General features: G+C 39.6%; 1 protein-coding gene and 1 long non-coding RNA gene across 3 annotated transcripts; both read left to right on the plus strand.

Moving 5' to 3' along the window:
* The first annotated feature begins 172 nt into the window (after positions 1-172).
* LOC134632009 (uncharacterized) lies at positions 173-8323 on the plus strand. 2 transcript variants are annotated; one of them, XR_010094437.1, is made up of 5 exons: positions 173-216; positions 5767-5824; positions 6012-6098; positions 6592-6658; positions 7821-8323. It is a non-coding gene; the product is annotated as an uncharacterized LOC134632009 (long non-coding RNA). The 2 variants fall into 2 exon arrangements; XR_010094438.1 differs by lacking the exon at positions 173-216 and adding an exon at positions 3911-3995.
* Positions 8324-9708: 1385 nt separating this feature from the next.
* Positions 9709-18554, plus strand: dipk1b (divergent protein kinase domain 1B). The gene is made up of 5 exons (XM_063480590.1): positions 9709-10220; positions 12374-12508; positions 14602-14709; positions 17008-17184; positions 17440-18554. Exons 1-5 carry the CDS (start codon positions 10152-10154, stop codon positions 18250-18252), a joined length of 1302 nt encoding a protein of 433 aa, XP_063336660.1. The 5' UTR covers positions 9709-10151; the 3' UTR covers positions 18253-18554.
* Positions 18555-20036: the final 1482 nt, after the last annotated feature.

Below are 20036 nucleotides of genomic sequence, written 5' to 3' on the forward strand. Positions count from 1 at the left end.
AAAAAAAAATAAATGTATATATGGATATTGAATGAAATAATCTGAAGCCTTGAGTCTTTAATGTGTAGCTCATCAGCTGTATAGTGTATCCTATTTCATGTGACGTTTGCGGTTTGCGGCAGTTGGTTAAGTTTAGTTTCTCCCAGCTTCCGTAGTTGTATCCTGTAGCGACCTTCTATGGCCACGAGGTGGATAAGTAGCTGTCACGTCAAAACGGTGAGTGGGTGTATGTGAGTGGGAAAAAGTTTATTAGCTTGCATTTTATGATGTACTACCACAACGGTCGACGTGTTCCTGCATATACAGTCATATTTCAGTTGTTCGGTTGTTTTTAACCGCAGTCCGCAACAGGCAGTTTCAAGGTTTCAGGCTGACGCTCGCGAGCGCCGACATGTTTAACAAACCTGCAGACTGACTGTTGGAGACGTCAAGCGCAATCACAATAACAAAGCTTATTTCCTTTCAAAGCCTTATTAGTGTGAATGCTTGTAAAAGCATTCACAGTATTGTTGTTGTAATCTTTATTCTATTTTATTATTATTATTATAGATTCCGTACGTTTTTTGTAGTCCTACTCCTTCAAAACCGTTCAACTTAGAAAAACCATTCAAACACCGTTAGATTCCTCTTCTTTTGGACACGACTGCTTCTATTTTTCTCATTTTTAACATTTATATTTTTAATTTTATTTAACTTTTTTCAACAAAAATTTCCCATGTATTTCAATGGGGAGACCCTTCAAATCCTCATTCAACTTACTCATTTTTAAACTCCTACTACTTCCACATACATTGACATAGAGCCACCATTCAAACTTTAAAACGAAGACAAGACATTCAACTATTCAACTTGTATTTATCTTTTCAATATCTATTATACTTTTTCTTCAGTTCCAGATTAAGTTTCATGATGTTTTTTCAGCCGTTTCAGAGTTTATAATGGGTGTGTATGGGACGGAATGTTGCCGCTAGAGTGAGACAGCTCAACTGCTAGAGTGGAAGCAGGTCGAAAATTAATCTTAAAATATTTTTTAAAACTGCTGCTGTGTCCACGGTGTTTGGTCTACAGGTATGATTTTACCCTCAAAACGTAGCCATCGCTGTCCTCTTTCATCCAATGTGTTTACTATTGTAGTAGGTGTTATGGTTCTTTCATAAATGTCACCAATGCACAGCCTACTCCCTCCAACTCCTCCATAGACTCTAATGTTAAAATGGCTCAGAAGGTTCGTTTGAAAACCAGAAGTACAGGCTGTCTTTACACTGTCACCACGTCCATATAATAAACTCCACAAGCATGAAAACTGAGAATTAGGTAGACTAGACATTGCTGGCGCTCACGGTGAAAGAATTTTGTCAATAGGACCTGTACTTTTCATTTGGGAGCGATTTGTTTCGACCTGACTTTTCTGTTCATTTTAAGCAGCAAAAGTGAGGTGCATGTCTGTGTGCGTGTGTACTGAGCCATTGGGTGCAGTCACTATAGCAACCAGGCTCACACCTGCCTGCCTAACGAGCTCTGTCTCTCACTGTGCCAAGATTCATCTTAAACACTTCTCTTTAAACTGCTGCTGTGTCCACAGTGTTTGCTCTACAGCCATCATTTTACCCTCAAAACGTCGCCATCGTTCTTCTCTTTCCAACACCGTGTCTTTCAAAGCTCATAGATACAAACTTTTTAAACTGTGTGGATCCAAGTGGAGGGTTCACATTTTAGTCATTCAGTTATTCAACGCATATGAACTTTTAATATTCATTCAGAGGTTTTTTGACTCTGAATTTTCCTTTCTCATTTTTATTGAAAAACCTTTCAGCTATTTTCCAACTTCTTCTCTGTGGATTTTAGCTTTTAGCAGTTCAGCACTTTTGTTTTCAGGCGACAATTTCTGTATTTTTCATGTCATTCAAAATTTTTAACTTAAATTCAGCAATTAATTCATTTCAGTGCATACATTCAGATTCAAGCATTCACACTGCAGTTTCTTCAGAAAATGCACTTTCTAGTTCTATTTTATTATTATTATCTATTCCGTACGTTTTTTGTAGTCCTACTCCTTCAAAACCGTTCAACTTAGAAAAACCATTCAAACACCGTTAGATTCCTCTTCTTTTGGACATGACTGCTTCTATTTTTCTCATTTATAACATTTATATTTTTAATTTTATTCAACTTTTTTCAACAAAAATTTCCCATGTATTTCAATGGGGAGACCCTTCAAATCCTCATTCAACTTACTCATTTTTAAACTCCTACTACTTCCACATACGTTGACATAGAGCCACCATTCAAACTTTAAAACGAAGACAAGACATTCAACTATTCAACTTGTATTTATCTTTTCAATATCTTTTATACTTTTTCTTCAGTTCCAGTTTAAGTTTCATGATGTTTTTTCACCCGTTTCAGAGTTTATAATGGGTGTGTATGGGACGGAATGTTGGGGCCAGAGTGAGACAGCTCAACTGCTACAGTGAGAGAAGCAAAAAAATTAATCTTAAAATCTTTTTTAAAACTGCTGCTGTGTCCGCAGCGTTCGCTCTACCGGTCTGATTTTACCCTCAAAACGTAGCCATCGCTGTCCTCTTTCATTTAATGTGTTTACTATTGTACTAGGTGTTATGGTTCTTTCATAAATGTCACCAAAGCACAGCCTACTCCCTCCAACTCTTCCATAGACTTTAATGTTAAAATGGCTCAGAAGGTTCGTTTGAAAATCAGAAGAGCATGGTGTCTTTACACTGTCACCACGTCCATATAATAAACTCCACAGGCATGAAAACCGAGAATTAGGTAGACTAGACATTGCTGGTGCTCACGGTGAAAGAATTTTGTCAATACGACTTGTACTTTTCATTTGGGAACGATTTGTTTCGGCCTGACTTTTCTGTTCATTTTAAGCAGCAAAAGTGAGGTGCATGTCTGTGTGCGTGTGTATGGAGCCCCTGGCTCAGTCACTATAGCAACCAGGCTCACACCTGCCTGCCTAACGAGCTCTCTCTCACTGTGCCAAGATTCATCTTAAACACTTCTCTTTCAACTGCTGCTGTGTCCACAGTGTTTGCTCTACAGCCATCATTTTACTCTCAAAACGTCGCCATCGTTGTTCTCTTTCCAACACTGTCTTTCAAAGCTCAGAGATGTAAAGTTTTTAAACTGTGTGGATCCAAGTGGAGGGATCACATTTTAGTCATTCAGCGATTCAAAGAATATGAACTTTTAATATTCATTCAGATGTTTTCTGACTCTAAATTTTCTTTTCTCATTACATAGGTTTTTCTAATTTACAATTAAAACATTTTCAGCTATTTTCCAACTTCTTCTCTGTGCTTGTCAGCTTTTAGCAGTTCAGGTTTTTTGTTTTCAGGTGCAAATTTCGGTATTTGTCATCTCATTCAACATTTTTAACTTAAAATTCAGCAATTAATTCATTTCAGTGCATACATTCAGATTCAAGCATTCACACTGCAGTTTCATCAGAAAATGCACTTTCTAGTTACTTATATAATTACTGCTGTTTAAAGTCAGTTATTTTTCTCGCACTCTGTGAAACACAAATCCTACACTCTAATACAACTTGCAGCCTTTATCCCAAATGCATTCCACATTATTACTTTAAAGCTTAATTGCCATCGTTTGATTCTGCTAAGTAAGCATTATATTGTTTGTTGAAGTAAGATTTTTAAGCTAATCGGAGTAAAATAAAATGACCTTGAGGTCAAAGTGTCTGAGATTCGAACTCATACGATATGTAGGGCTCGTTCTTTTGCAACTGATGGCGGGCTTGTCGGCCTCACAATTCTTGTGAAACTGTAACTAAATGTATGGGTAACAGTAACATATTAAATAAGTTACTGTTTAAATAAACAATTTAAATAAGTTCCGCTTTTTTGTGTGTAAGTTCTTCCAGTCAACTGTTTACAGGCGAGGCAAATGTTCACATAAGTCTTACTAAGAGGAACGAAAACGTTAAGGCCACAGACAGAGGACTGGTCAGGGTAAGTTTTTTTTTTTATCAGGTTAGCATGATGGAGAAGAGTGGTAGGCAATGTTCCCTCTAATTTTTCACGTGTCTGAGCGAACACACAAACTCCCTGAGCGATCCCTTGGACCACTGTGAGCGACATCAGACGTGTGCACTGTGGTCACGCCGGCATCTAATCCATCCAAGTTACATGGTTTATTAAAATAATCAAATTACAGCGTTTACATTTATGTTAGACTACTTTTAATTAACTGCTTTAGCCCACTTACAATGAAAAATTTAAAAAAAATCTAGTCATTGGCCTGTGTAGTATGTTAACACTATTGGAAGTAAAAAATAACTTGAACTCCTATTTCGAAAACACAACTTTCTTTTTTTTTTTTTTTTCTTTTTTTTTTTTATAAAGCTCTGACTTGTATTATGAGTATGAGTCTGTGGTCTGGGAGAGTCCTGTAACTCTCTGTCTGCCAAATACAGTATATAATGACCAATGTTGGGCAATAAATTATATAGTTACTTCTTCAAAAAAGTAACTCAGTTTGGCAAATAACAAAGTTTTTTGCAGCTATTTTTTTAATACAGCCAAGGCATTTTTAAATAAACATTTCAAACTATTTACAGAACAATCAGCTGTTCTGCATCAAATTTGATGCCACACAGATTATTTGTGCCACTCCAAAAAATAATTTCTGTCCACTATGAGATAAAGGAGAACAACAGCCTGATACCTGCAGGCCTGACAACAGGAGATGTATCACTGCTGTAACACCTGTAACGTTCAGTAGTCGCCTCACTGTTCTGACACACACAACAAAACTATTGACTACACTACACACTAACTACACAAGATTTGCGCTAAACGTCTCAAATCTCTCACATCTCAAAACACCGCCGTCACTCTTAAAACTTCCCCCCGTTTCTTAACAACTAGATGCCACGTTGCCATATCATTTTTGGATTGGTCGACATGGTACTTTTTTCGACCAATAGGAAAGGGAGAGAGAGGTGGGGTTTGTTTTTGCTCACAGGCGTAGAGTGCTTTCGAGCGTTTTCCTTATAAAACGCCGTTTTTACCGTTTCTTCCCGTAGTAAATATAAACAACGATAGTATTCAAGAAGAAAACCAAACATTGCATTTTTTTTTATCACAACTCTGGTTTTACGTGGCCTATCAACACAATTTAAAAACTGGTATAAAGTCCACACTTTTTCCGTCAATTGTTCCGTCTGTCCTGCTCACATCTCCAATGGTTGTACACGTTGTCGTTAACGTGGCTTCACTCCACATCAGCCACGCCGCTTTGCCAGCTTAAACACCGGTGTCGGCACATAAGGACGTTGTCATAGCCTGTCAACGACGTTGATTGGCTGCGTATATACGCATTATTGGCTGGACTATGGGATAAGGTGGCATCGTTCTAATCCCATATGGGAGCAGCCAGTCACTCACTGACTAACACTGCAAAACAGGATTGTTGAAGTATTAATTTTAATTTCAATTCAGGTTAGATTTTTTTTGTGCGCAACGCAGATTTTCTGTGCGCAGAGACCGTGCCAGCAGTGCGCAATTGCGCACGTGCGCAGCTTAGAGGGAACATTGGTGGTAGGAGATAGAGATTTTAAAACTAGCCAAGGCTTGTAATCTTCCTGTACAGTAACGGTACGTGACTAACATTTGTTAGTCAAGGAAGTTATGAAATGAACCGAAAACTAATAAATAAATACTCACCAAAAATGTTTCAGCTAAATTTCATTTGAACGAATGACTTATTTCTTATTTGCAGATGTACCATCCAGCTCTTGGAAAACAGCTTTTAATGAACCAACAAAAAACTTCCATTGGTATGTAAAAATATTTGCATGACTGTGATTTTAAATTGAATAGTTTGAAAACGTGTGTTGTTTCATATTTGTTTTATGTATGTTGTGTCTAACTTAATTTTTTTAACTGCTGTGATACAAGAATTTTGCAGATCTGGGATAAATGAAGCATATCTTATTTTTTATTTATTTATTTTTGTTTATATAGATAAATATGAGAAGAGAACAGATGCCATTGCTTTACCTCCATGCAGATGAATACGGTTGAGCAGAAGTGAAGGCCGTTCACAGAATGGTAACAGGTTTTGTTAAAAGCTTTTGACTCTTTATTGCCGCTTGAGACGCAACCCTGGCTCCAGTGCCTCTGTTGCGCAGTAAGTCGGCAGAAAGTAACGGGCTCTCGATAGCTCAAATCCACTCTTAAGTGGGCTTTGGGTATGGAACCGGGCCAGATACTTACTCTCAATCTACCATGAAGGTGTTGTGTTCCTGCCAGTCAGTAGTTATGTGCTATTTAACTCAATTTAACAACTCCACCTTTCTAAAGCTTGTTTTTTGTATACATGGTCTCATTATGGATAAATTCAGTCAGATTTATAGCTGTGTATCTAACAAAGTGGCTACTTAGTATATAATGAATATATTTTGAATGCAACAAATGTATGTATGTAGTCCTCATTGTCCATAAATGACAAAGAGGACTACATGACAGTTTTTGGCATAAAATTTTGAATTGCCTTCACAGTTAATTGGATTCAAATGTGAATATGAATGTTTCCATTATACAGATGTCAAGGTTTCCACTTTGATGGTTCAGACACACTTGTGGAGCAACAGCGGCTTGGCTTCAGGAAGGTACGAATTAATACTTTTGCTCTCATTCAGTCTGCCCATTGAGGCATTGCTGTCCAACATTTCTTGACCCTGTGACATAGTGGGACTAGGAGTCCAAATGTCTGCATCATCTTAGGCTTCAGTCACACTGATAAACCCCCTGGGTAACCCCCAATGCACGGTCTGATATCCTCGTGTTGGTGTTGTTCCCACATCATCATAATAAATGTTGTTCCAGGTTCAACATTGCAAGTGACCAATCACATTGTTGTGACGTCATACTTTTGCGACTTCGGGAAAAAATGCCGTAAAAAAAAATCTACTTAACTTGCGAGAAACCGCCTCTGTTTGCCGATCCAGCAATTTGAATTCTTTACATTTCAGGATACTGTTCTTTAATAAACGGTAAGCATTATAGATATTGTCCTTGCAACATTGGAATTTCATAAATGAATGAATCGCTTGGCTTGCAAAAGTATTACGTCACAACAATGTGATTGGTCACTTGCAATGTTGAACCTGGAACAGCATTTATTATGATGATGTGGGAACAACACCAACGCGACGATATCAGATCATCCAACAACTAGCACTAGTGAGGGAAATGTCTATATTCTGTGAATAGTTGCTGCGTGAAATTTGCTTCAGTTGCTAGCAGGTTATGTCAGTTGCCAGTAGTTTCTTTGCATGCAAGATGCCAACTTGTACTAGTACTAGTACCTAGTACTCACCAAGCAGCAGTGAACTGTGAAAAGTGCAACACAGAATAGAAACAGAAAACACTCGCCTTCAAAGTAAAAGTGTGTTAGTGAAATGTGTCAGTTGCTGCAGTGAGGCACAGCTTTTACTTTTACAGGAGGGCAATATTTTCTGTTTCTAGTTTGTGTTTCACTTGTCACAGTTTCCTTACTGCTCTTTGTGTCTTTCACACAAACTACGGGTAGCCTATTGCTTTGGTAATTAACCAAAACAGTCACAAGGAGGGTTTTTTTTGCAGAACCCTCTTTGCAGCCAATTTCACTTGACAGCAGCCAGTAACCTCCAGCAACCAACCACCAAAGAGACAAACATTTTTGCTTTGTGAAGTACAACATACAGGTTTTTTGCAACCCGAGAAGTGATGAAATGCTTGTTGAAACTTGAAACGGACTTAAACAAACTTCTACATGATTTGTCTTTGCAGGTGACTACCCAGTGTGCCTCAGGGTTGGAGACGATGTTATTTCCAGGAGCTCGAACGATTCCTCACCACCTGACTCCTCCATTCAGCTAGCTCTCTCTTCATTTCTTGATTTCCCGTTCGAGCATTTCATCCGCCTTACTTCCATTAGTTTGTTCTTTCTTTTGCTTAACTGATGAAGACATTGTTTTTTCAGTTGTATTTTTCATTTTGATTACGTGTATATGCAGCGTAATGTCCTCGTTGCGCGTAATCACATATGAAAGATTACTTTGGCAATTGCATTTGTGGTGAGTGCTATATCAGCTTTTCCCACAATCAAATCACTCTGATGATCATATGATAAAGGCAAGTGTTTGTGTGTGTCAATCCATTCCTAGGAAATGATGATTTCCTTTCCTGTTTGTTCACATTTACAAACTGAAAATATGCAATGGCAGCTTTTACTTGACTACTTAGCCGGTGTAGAATTTGACATGCATGAAACAGAAAATGTAATAAAATAAATCGACATGAAATGAAATTATTTTCCTGAAAGTTGTAAAATGTCTATTTTAAAAATAATATAGCTTAATAGGGTAGAGCAAAACAAACAAAAAGTTAAGTCTTTTTATGAGTAATTCTTTTAAGTACAGAGGTACATAAAAATTAGGAGCACTAGTAGCAAAAGACTGCAAAATTAAATAGAATTCATTGTAGTAAAAAACAAGGAAAGCAAATGTCATCATGCATTGAAGTGGCTCAGTGTGAAGTGTAGCAGACGGGGCAAAGATGACTGCACACAGACTAATGTGGGATCAGTGCTGAACTTGAGGCAAGATCAGGAAGGTTTTGCATTATGTAGGAAAGATTGCCTGCGTCACTCTTTGTTCAATTATGTTATGGTTCGGCAGCAAATGTCATTTCCCCACCTCTGAGAGTTGCTTCCACTGTTTTTTCACCCAGACCACACTTAGATGATCTACCTGTTCTTCCGGCGTGTAGTGATTTTAGCACTTTAGCTCTACCCACTGCAAAGAAATCAATTCTTCTGACTTTGATTTTCTTTGTGGAGGTTTCACTACAAGTTCTGGACTCATGCAGCACAAAAAGCGACAAGTGGATCCATGTCATGCCCTCCACAATATGAAAGAGTCATTGAATCCCCTTAGTAGAGGTGGGCCGAGCAATCCAAATAATGATAGTGCTGATACCAACGCCGTTATTGGTTTTGGATCAAGCCTAGCATGAATGGATTGAATCTTTGTTTCTATCCTCTTATCCCTTTGGCAGTACATCTATGCCATAACTTGCAATGTACGCATAAACTCATTTTAACCCTACGAGGTAACCTGACGCACCTCCCAAGGAATGTAACTACACCTTTGGTCGACATAACCCACAACGACTTGAATGGTGTGAAAGGTTGTTTTATAGGCATTAAGAGGGGTTTCCAGTTATGTAGTAAATGATGACAGATTTCCTGCAGAAATCTAAATCAAGCTTAAGTTCAGTATATAGCTCACTGCGAGTTATTTTTATAGACATGAGAAACATCTGAGCATTTTGTTTTGACTCACATCTATTTTATTTATAGTCTACAGCACATTTACACAACAAAAGTTTACCCAATGTGATCTAGAGACAGTCACATTTCAGTTCTCAAAAATAAAACTTTATAAATAGATAAAAAGTTGATTGCATTGATATCCTTATTGGTATCTGCGATGCTGGCCAGGTAGTTACATGGTATCGGCTCATACCAAAACAAAATGCAGTATCGACGGCACTGTTCCTTCTGGGGGCTTTCCTTTTGTCAGCCGCGCGTTGGAAGCAAGGAGGCGCGGTAAGATTTCCCGTCGGCGGATAAAATCCCGTCAGCGCTGACGCCTCTCCCTTTAAGATGCGCAGCAGCAAGTCGCTGGGAAACTGAGGCTGTGCGCTCGTCGGGTCCCAGCAGTGCTTATTTCTTTGTCACAATGATGCCTTCTTTGATCTGATTGGACGGTGAAGGTGCTGCTGGTCTAATATTCGGGAAATATCGGGGATCATAGCTGAGGATCTCTCTGATTCCGGGCCGTGGCGGTCGTTCTGTGGCCCCGATGGAGCTGAAATATCGCTCAGCTTCAAGGACACACTCTTCATCATATTTTTTTGAGCGGCTGAATGATTTCTATTGAAAACCCGGATTGAGACACACGCTCTGATCAAGGCAAGCAAAGAGAAGAAAACAGCTCGAAAAGCAGCTCGTTGTAATAACCAGTAAATATGCGACGCGTGTCGTGGTTTGCTGCGAGAATGTGATCAGACGGGACTCTGGTTTCTCGCTCTGCTGCCTCCGAAAAAGAGTCGCTCATGATGCCCAGGGCTTTGCGGAGACTGGTCCATTTGATGCTGTTCTGCCCTTTATCCAAAGGCCTGCAGGTAGGCTATGGGACTGCACAATGTCAGTCTTTTTGTCACTAACTAACTGTCCACCAGCAGCATGCACGACTACTGACCAAACCATCAGTTCACTTCACATACATGCATGAACCCCCCCCCCCAAAAAAACAAAACAAAACCCGGTAATAAATACAAGTGCAGCGCAATGTATGCTAGTTATCTCTGCGTTATCCTATAGTCAGGTGACAGGCTGCTCGTTCATTCATTGTTTGCCTAGATACCCCAGAATTTTGCAGCCACGGGTTCACAGGTTTGCAGTGCATACATGACTGTAAAAGCATGATTTAATAACAGTACAAGTTGGATCATAAAAATTCTGCTTATGCTAATTCTGCTTAGTACTACACTTTTGTGTAGTATTACATTTTGTGTTAATGCATGTGATGCCGCTCTTCCCGCAGCTATCCTATTGCAGAGCATTCAAACCAGTGGTTCCCAGCTGCTGTTTGTAGCCCATTATACAAAAATCAGTAAATAGAGATGCGCAAATAGTGATAAGTCTAGACTGATGTTGATATTTAAAAGAAGAATTTAACTCATAGTTCTGATACAGTTTATTGCTGTTTATTTTCTTATTTATCCTCCCTTTTCTCCCAGACATTTCCATCTTCTATTTTGGACATTTAGACAGAGATGTGACAACACACAAACATCAGTCTAAATGTCATCTTATTTATCAGTCTAAAAAAATACCAGCGATTGGCTGTATACTGGTACATCTCTAGATCTACAATAGGAAGTCTCTTCTGTTCTAATTTACTTGTTTCTTTTAGATGTTTGTTTAAATGCAGTGAGTGAAAACTATTCAGTATTTTCAGAAAAGCAAATAGAAAAGTATCAGTTATCAAACTATTTCCTATTCCGGTGCTATGAAGAAGTATTTGCCCTCGGTTCTTGTTTGTTTTCTTTTTTGCATATCTCTCAAACTTAAATGTTTTAGATCCATCAACAGATTTTAATTTTAGGCAAAGATAACCCAAGTAAATACAAAATGCAGTTTTTAAATGATGATTTTATTCATTAAGGTAAAAAACTACTATATTTAGATGCTATAATCTAAAGAAACACAAGAACAGGTGAGGAACAAAGTCACTCACATCTATCAGTTAGGAAAGCTTTGTAAAGCTATTTCTAAAGCTTTGGGACTTGTGTCCAGCCTACCAAAATTACTCCAAGAACATATCAGCGACTCATCCAGGAGGTCACAAAAGAATACAGAACAATATATAAAGAACTGCAGGCCTCACTTAACTCAGTTAAGGTCAAAGTTCATGATTCAACAATCAGAGACTGAGGAAAAATGGCGTCCATTGGTGAGTTCCAAGGAGAAAAACATTCAAACATTGTGGTGGTAGTGTGATGGTCTGGGGCTGCTCCAGGACTTGGACGACTTTCTATAAGTGATGGAACCATAAATTCTACTCTCGACCAGAAAATCCTGAAGGAGAATTTCCAGCCATCGGTTCGTGCCTTGAAGTTTAAGAGCACTTAGATTATGCTATCTCTTGGTACTTGCTATCTCTGAAAGAGTAGCAAGTCCACCTGTGAAAGGCTCAAAAATAAAAAAGAAGAAAATGTAGCTTATGGAGTTGCCTTGTTAAAGTCAAAATTGAGAAACTTTGACCTTCAACAGGCTATTCATGTTCAAAGACTCCCAAATGTGGCTGAATTAAAACAATTCTTCATTTTTCTCCACAGTGACGTGCTGTGAAAGAATCATTGCCAGTTATGGCAAGCACTTGATTGCAGTTCTTTCTGCCAAGGGTGAAACAGCCAGTTATTAGGTTTAAGGGGTTATTGCTTTCTCGCACAGATCCAGGGAGGCTTGGACAGTATTTTTCTCTTAACAATTGAAATCCACATTTAAAAACTGCATTTTGTATTTCCTCAGATTGTCTTTGTCTAATATTAGAAATTGTTTAATGATCTGAAACATGCAAGCGTGACAAATCTGCAAATTTAAATGTGCAAAATACAAAAAATCAGGAAGGGGTCCTTAGTTTCAGGTAGTTGAGTGTCTCAATTCCATCTTAAGGTCAGGTGACCAGCTGTTCATTCATTCATTCACTGCCTGGGTTTAATTAGACTTCTTTTCTTCCTGCCATGCGCCCATTTTCTACCAACCTCCACAGAGTCGCCTTCCAGCTATTAAAGTAAAGTACCTTCTGCTGGCATGGCTGGGCATCCTCGTCATCAGCTGGATCGTCTACATGCAGTATGCCTCCTACTCTGAGCTGTGCCGTGGGCACGTTTGCCACATGGTCATCGTAAGTATTATCTTTGAGTTGAATAAAACTCAGTTACGTGGTTTAATTGAATTCAAGCCTATAAATCAAGATAAATTTGACAGTGTAGGATATCTGTGAATGTAGCATAAAAACACTGACTTTGGCAGTGAGTAAAGTCCTAACCACAGATTACAGGCTTTCCAAACTACTGCACGACAATAAAGGTAGCTTTCAGGGTAACCAAGACAAAAACTACAATCACATTAATTCAAATCATAACACAATCACTGGAAAGAGCAGATCTTTTGCTTTTCCCAAGACAAAAACTAAAGAATTCAGAATCAACAGTATAAATAATAATTTCATAGGTTTTAAAAAGTACATGGCAAGACAGTGGAACAGAGGGACATGAGGTCTGTGTTTTGAGGAAGAGTGCATGGTCTATGTCTTAAACTTGTGGTACCAGGGTGCTCTTACAGGACACAACCCCACTACCCACCCTTATAATTGTAACATCAGTTTAGCTGTTTGGTCTTAGCTCATTTGACTACAGTTTCACTAGCCACATAACAGACAAAATATGATTGTTTGTATTTACATAAATAAAGAAAATGATTTCATACCATGGTAAATGGCCTGCATTTGTATAGCGCTTTACTCAGTCCCTAAGGACCCCAAAGCGCTTTACACTACATTCAGTCATTCACACACTGGCAATGGTAAGCTACATTGTAGCCACAGCTGCCCTGGGGCACACTGACAGAGGCGAGGCTGCCGGACACTGGCGCCACCGGGCCCTCTGACCACCACCAGTAGGCAAACAGTATCTTGCCCAAGGATATTTGGCATGCAGCCTGGAGCAGGCTGGGATCGAACCACCGACCTTCTGGTTAGTGGCTGACCTGCTCTGCCACCTGAGCTACAGCCACCCCACCATGCTAGTTTTGTGCTGCCGAGGTGAGACCCAAAGATGTCTAGTTCCCTTCTGTTCCCTTCTGTTGCGTTCTGTGTTGGGGACTTGGAGGAAATGTGTCTCCTCAGTCAGGTGATGTCAGGTAAACTGCTCATGGTGCTGGGCTCTTTGCTGCTTTGTGACAACATACTGAATATAACTCAGTGGGTTACTCCATTCTGATGAATTTCATGCACACCACTTTACATGAGTAAGTACAGCATCCTTCTAGGAAAGAAGTAAAACTGTCACTCTCTGATTCCATATCCATGAAAAATCTCAAAGGACATAGCTGGAAATGGGCTTTTTTTCTTTCTTGTCTGCTAATTATAAAAGTACAAAACTTCATAGTGAGCATGCAATTGTTAAACTGATGTAGCAGTTTAAGATAAACTTAAGACTCATTTACTGGTCGTCAAGATCAATGTTTCTTTAGTCCAGTACACCTCTGGTATGTGGACGGAAAAAGCCAGGAATTCCACTGAGATTGCTAACTAACCACCTGAACCCAAGTCACGTGTTCTAGTGTTTTTCCTGGTGTCAGGTTCATATTTAGAGGCACAGACCCAGCCTCAGGAGGTCACAAGTTATTTTATTCCCAGTGTCGGTCCCAAGCTTGGATAAATGGGAGGTTTGCATCAGGAAGGGTAAGCGAAACCATCCAGTGTAACTGAAAGAAGCTTCATATTTCTCGATGAGCCTTTCATCTTTTTTCTGTAAACATACCTGTTGAAACTGTGCATTCTATCTGATTCATTAACCTTAATGTTTAAGACAGTCACACAGACTCCAAGCATTTCACTGGTCCAGCACACTTAAGATCAAAGTGGGATGCATCTGGCCCACAATGTAAAGTGAGTTTGAAGCCCCTGATCTATGTCAGTCTGAGCAGTACAACCATACTAAAATGCAACTGGACACGCACAAAGTAGAAGCTCTGCAATGATGTGTTAGAAATGCATGTCTCTCAAAGTCAAAAAGGTACGTAAAGTGCAAGAAGGAGCATGGAGAACAGTGTGTCAGGTTAGGCAAATCTGGTTAGATTCACCTGACCTCTAGCAAAGATATTTTCCCTTTAAGTAAACAGACATTGGAGGGCTAAATATAGAGAGCTCAAGTACTGGATGCATAAATAGAGGCTTATTTCTGTTTCCTGCAATTTCTGTTTTGGTTTCTGCAGTGTGATCATTATAGAAGAGGCATAATATCAGGTTCATCCTGCAAGGCACTATGTGACCAGAGAACGCTAACTCTGCAGCGCTGCATGTCAACCTCCTCCACACATCAGGTAAAACAAACACTCACAACTTACACATGCATGAAGAATAACCTTTGAGAGAACAATATATTTCCAAAATCATGTTAGTGCACATCTGTTTTTTTTATTTAATCAATAATTTTATTATAGATTGCCTCATCATTTTTACTGGAACATGAAAAAAACATAACAGCAATTGTAGTAACAAATAAAAATAAATCATTTGACATATTTAATACTAATTATAGTATCAGATATGACTGTCAGTGTTAAAGGATGTCTATAAAAAACATAACTGCAGCCACTAGATTGTCACACAGTTTGTTTTTTCAGGGCCATTCCATATTTGGCTCTAAAGCTGAGTCACCAGCTAACAGTGGCAATCTTGGTTAGCAAGGTACATCCAGTGACTGTATGGGTAGTGGGTGTATCTGATATACCATATTGGTGTTGTTCCTGTGTCATCATAATATTGTTGGTCCAGGATAAATATTGCAATTGTCTAATCATGATAATTATGTTAATTGTTAATTATGATATTATAGTCTAAGGAGCTTTGAAAGAAAAGTGTGTGGAATTCTTTAAGTTGCTTGAAGACATTTCACCTCTCATCCGAGAAGCTTCTTCAGTTCTAGGGTCAAATGGTGGAGAGTCCCAGATTTAAGCCCTGTGGGAGTATCCCCGAGGGATACTCCCACAGGGAGGGTCCTTTTGTCCCGAGAGGGACAAAAGGACCCTAATGATCCTCTACCGAATCACATGTGCCAAGGTGTGAAGACGGGTGTAGGTCACAATCAGCCAAGGTTTCGGGTGAGCTCATTGTGAAACCTAGCCCCACCCTATCATGTGATTTCCTGAGGTCAGATGGCCCAGGATTAACGCCCACTGACATCCTGAGCCATCTGACCTCAGGAAATCACATCATTAGGGGGTCCTTTTGTCCCTCTCGGGGGGACACTCCCACAGGGCTTAAAACTGGGACTCTCCACCATTTGACCCTAGAACTGAAGAAGCTTCTCGGATGAGAGGTGAGACGTCTTCAAGCAACTTAAAGAAGTCCAGACGCTTTTCTTTCCAAGCTCCTTAGACTACGATGACCTGGATAACTGAGAAACTTCACAGACATATGATATTATACCTTTGTTAAATAAAAAAAACTTGTTTATATAAACACTGTTCTAGAAAAACTTGTAAGCATTTCAAGTGGGTTATTTTTTTATTAATTTATAAATATAAGAAATATATTATTAAGTTAGGTTAAGTTAGGTTTGCTGTTAGCAAAATTTTGGTTACCTATGTTGGTTTGCTAGTGCTGTTTTTTAATATGTCTTGGCTATGCTAACTGAATGCTAAGACAAAGCCATTGTGATGTTGATCCTGACGCTGTTATGATGATGATGTAGGAACAATACCAGCATGATGATATCAAATCGTGTATGGGTAGCATAAACACAGGTACCTGCTAGCTAAAAAGTGTAAAAGAAAAATATGGGACTTTAACCAAAGAAAACTGAAGACAGGCAAAACAAATAGCCACACAGCACACAAATGCTCTACAGTACACCGCAATCACAAATACTGTCAATAAGTCCAGTTTAATGATTCCAATTAGCTGAAATGAAGGCTAGCAGACAGCCGCGTATGCCCTCGTGAATTCACTTCTCAGTCAAAGCGGCCATATTCTGAGTAATGTATAACCTAAGCATTATAGTGTTATAGGTAGCTAGTTATTAAGAATGTAGAACTTAGTTATAGAGTCAAAACTGTTTTACTTTGTTTTTTCCCTATTCGCTTATTCGTATACATTTCAGGCATTTTAACATGGAGTTCTATAAAGACTGACTTGCTTTGGCAGTAATTCTCTAGTGGCCTTTTGTGGAACTGCACTTCATGAACTGCATTTCACGGCTTCATTTTTTAGGCCCAAAGCTGCTTCTTATACAAGGGAAATGGATTTTGTTTGTTTTGTTTTTTTCCATTAAATGTAGTCATTTAATATATACTCATTCTCTGGGCAGTAGTTATTTGCTTGCTTCAGTATGAAGATTTAAAATGTGACATTTTAAATCTTCATACTGAACTTTCTATATGTTGATAATACTCACCACACTTGTTAAAATAATAGTTTTTATGTTATTAAGACTTTAATAGATTGTTAACATGACCCCACTCTACACCCCTTATTCAAAAACTCTCCCAGCTATTGTGTTCACAGACAGAATGGCACACACTCAAACAAAAAACATAACAAAATTTAAAAATTCCTTCTGGAGCTATTTTGGACATATTCATCCTCATCTAACTAAAGTCATATTTTCATATTTGCAGGTATACAACGGACTGTGGAAGGAGAAGCCTGTGGTAATTAAATGTGGCGTTGAAGATCCGGTGAAAACTGACGGAGCGCCCGACTCCATACTGCGACAGGAGATGAGCCTGTTTGACAAACCCACACGTGGAACCTCGATGGATGAATTTAAAGAGATGCTGCACAGTTTCCTTAAGGTTTCCAGGCCGATTATTCCAGACTATTTTATAATAACAGTGAACAACTGTCACCACAGAAGTCACATGCTAATAGAAAACTACACATGCCTATTAGGAAGCATTGGTTATGCATTAGTGCATTCAAATGAGCTCAGATCTAGAGATCTTTTTTATGTTACGTGTTTATACAGGTCAAGATCTTATTATCAAGGGTTTTTTTTTATATTTTTATCTATAACACATTTATAACATGCATTAACCTCCTTCCTGCAGGTTAACCTCGGTGAACAGTCATCTTTGAGCACCTTGGTGGACAGAGTCATCACACTTGCTGATGTCAACCAAGATGGCAAAGTGTCACTAGCAGAGGCCAAGTCTATCTGGGCTCTTCTCCAGATCAACGAGTTCCTCCTGATGGTGGCGCTGCAGGAGAAGGAGCACACCCCGAAACTGCTGGGCTTCTGTGGAGATTTGTATGTGACGGAGCGTGTAAGCCACAACTCACTCTACAGGCTCGAGGTGCCAAATTCCCTGCAGTCTCTCATCCCAGAGGCCTTGAGCTCCAGCCTGAACCACTGGCTCGCGCCAGCTTGGCCCCGCCGAGCTCGCATCACCATTGGCCTGCTGGAATTTGTGGAAGAGGTCTTCCACGGCTCCTACGGGAGCTTCCTAATATGTGACGCCAATCCTTACCACGTTGGCTACAATTCAAAGTACGACTGCAAGATGGCCAACCTTCGCAACGTGGCATCAGAGGCTGTTGTGCGGGGATTCTTGAAGGGTCGGCGATGTGAGACGAATGCAGACTGCACGTATGGGCGGGACTGCACGGCCACCTGCGATCGGCTGGTGAAGCAGTGTAACACCGAGGTTGTGCAGCCTAATCTCGCTAAAGTGTGCGTGCTGCTGCAGGACTATCTGCTTTTCGGAGCGCCTTCAGACCTTCGTGGGGATCTGGAAAAACAGCTGCGCACCTGTGTGACACTCAGCGGGTTGGCAAGCCAAATGGAGGTTCACCACTCACTAGTGCTCAACAACCTGAAGACGTTACTGTGGAAGAAGATTTCAAACACTCAGTACTCCTGAAAAACGGATGCTCTAGTATAAATGAATTGTTACATGAAGACGGGGGTTTTTGGTTATGATGCTTGCAGTAAATGTTTTAGAGGGTCATGTTTAATCATGTATTTTCACTCTACACTGACTGTGAATAACAGGAAACTGTGAACTACTGAATATACAATGTGAAGCAGGCTTTATTCCTACTATAATCCCCATCATGCTTTTGTGTTCCAATGGGTCTGTTTGCACATAATATTCTCAGGACACTGCCTGTAACGTTGTTTCTAAGATTCTGGATGTAAATAAGACGTTTTTAAAATAAATGAAGCAACATGTTGGATTATTTGTGGTTTCATAGAATTGCTTTTTTCTGTCCTTGGTAATGTGCAATTGGGAGTGATACAGCTAGAAATATAAGAAGAATATCGCAGCTTCTTTTGTATAAATCAGTTTGCATCTCAATCAGAGAGTCATCACGTGTAGAATCTTTCTGAAAGGATGACACTTGAACTGCAGACATCGTTGACATTAGGTGTCCCTGATCATGCCACAAAATTGTTGTTCACATAAATGTTTGCAGATGTAATAACATCAATTTCAATCGACCTGTTCATTGGTCTTCTGAGTACCAAGTCTATGATCTCAGGACTTGTGCCTAGACTTGGTTTCTTAAAAGGTTGCAGAATATATATATATATATACTGCTCAGGAACGCTTTGAAAACACATCAGATCTCAATGGGAAAAACAATTATGTTGGATATCTATACTGATATGGACAGGGTAACATGTTAGGAATGAAAGGATGCTGGATCATTTTATGGAAATGAAAATGATCAACCCACTGAGGGCTGAATTCAAAGTGAAAGTGAAAAAAATATGTGGCAGGCTAGTGCATTTGACAAAAATGTAATTGCAGCAACTCTAAATGTTCAGTAGTTTGTATGACCCGCACATGCATGTGTGAATGCCTGACAACATCAGAGCATGCTCCTAATAAGATGGTAGATAGTGTCCTGAGGGTCTACACCAGGACATCACTGAGACTCTGAACAGCCTGAGTGCATCCTGGCAGCATGGGATGGACCACTACATAACGTACTAGAGATGTTCTATTGGATTTAGGTCAGGTGGGTGTGGGAGCCGGTCAATGGGACCCATGACACCTAGGACTCATGGCACAAGCACAGAGTCTGATAATGGGTCCAAAATTTTCATTTTGGTCCCATTGTAAGGGTGCCTTTGTCTGGGCATCCCTCCTTGGATATGCCTTCCTGAACCATCACTGAACGACCACCAAACTGGTGTTGCTGTTGTTACAGGTAGTATAACGCCCTCCATGGCTTCTCCAGACCCTTTCACATGTGCTCAGGGTAAACCTGGAGTCCTCTGTAAAAAACACAGGGCACTAGTTGTGGACATGATAATTCTGGTATTCTATGGTAAATGCCAATCAGCAACCAGCTCTCCTAGAGTAACTGCCTGTCTCCTGGAATCTCCTCCATGTTTTTGGGACTGTGCTGGGAGACAAAGCAAAGGTACTAGCACAAGTTTAATTGACTTGATGCTACAAGCTGATTTAAAAAATGTTCCTTTGATTTTTTTTTTGAGCAGTGTATGATAAACAGTAGCACTTGCCCCTGGCTCAGTGCTGTGGCTTTCCCTGCATGTGAAATGTTAATGGTATTCACAGCGAAGATGAAAGTGAGGTGTGACCGCTTCAACATCACAGACAGATGAGCGAAGCTACTGAATATTTTTGATGATGCGTTACACACCAAATGATCTGCAACTTTCTAGAAGATCAAA

Source organism: Pelmatolapia mariae, linkage group LG7 (assembly GCF_036321145.2).
Source record: "Pelmatolapia mariae isolate MD_Pm_ZW linkage group LG7, Pm_UMD_F_2, whole genome shotgun sequence".
In the NCBI taxonomy this organism is placed as follows: domain Eukaryota; kingdom Metazoa; phylum Chordata; class Actinopteri; order Cichliformes; family Cichlidae; genus Pelmatolapia; species Pelmatolapia mariae.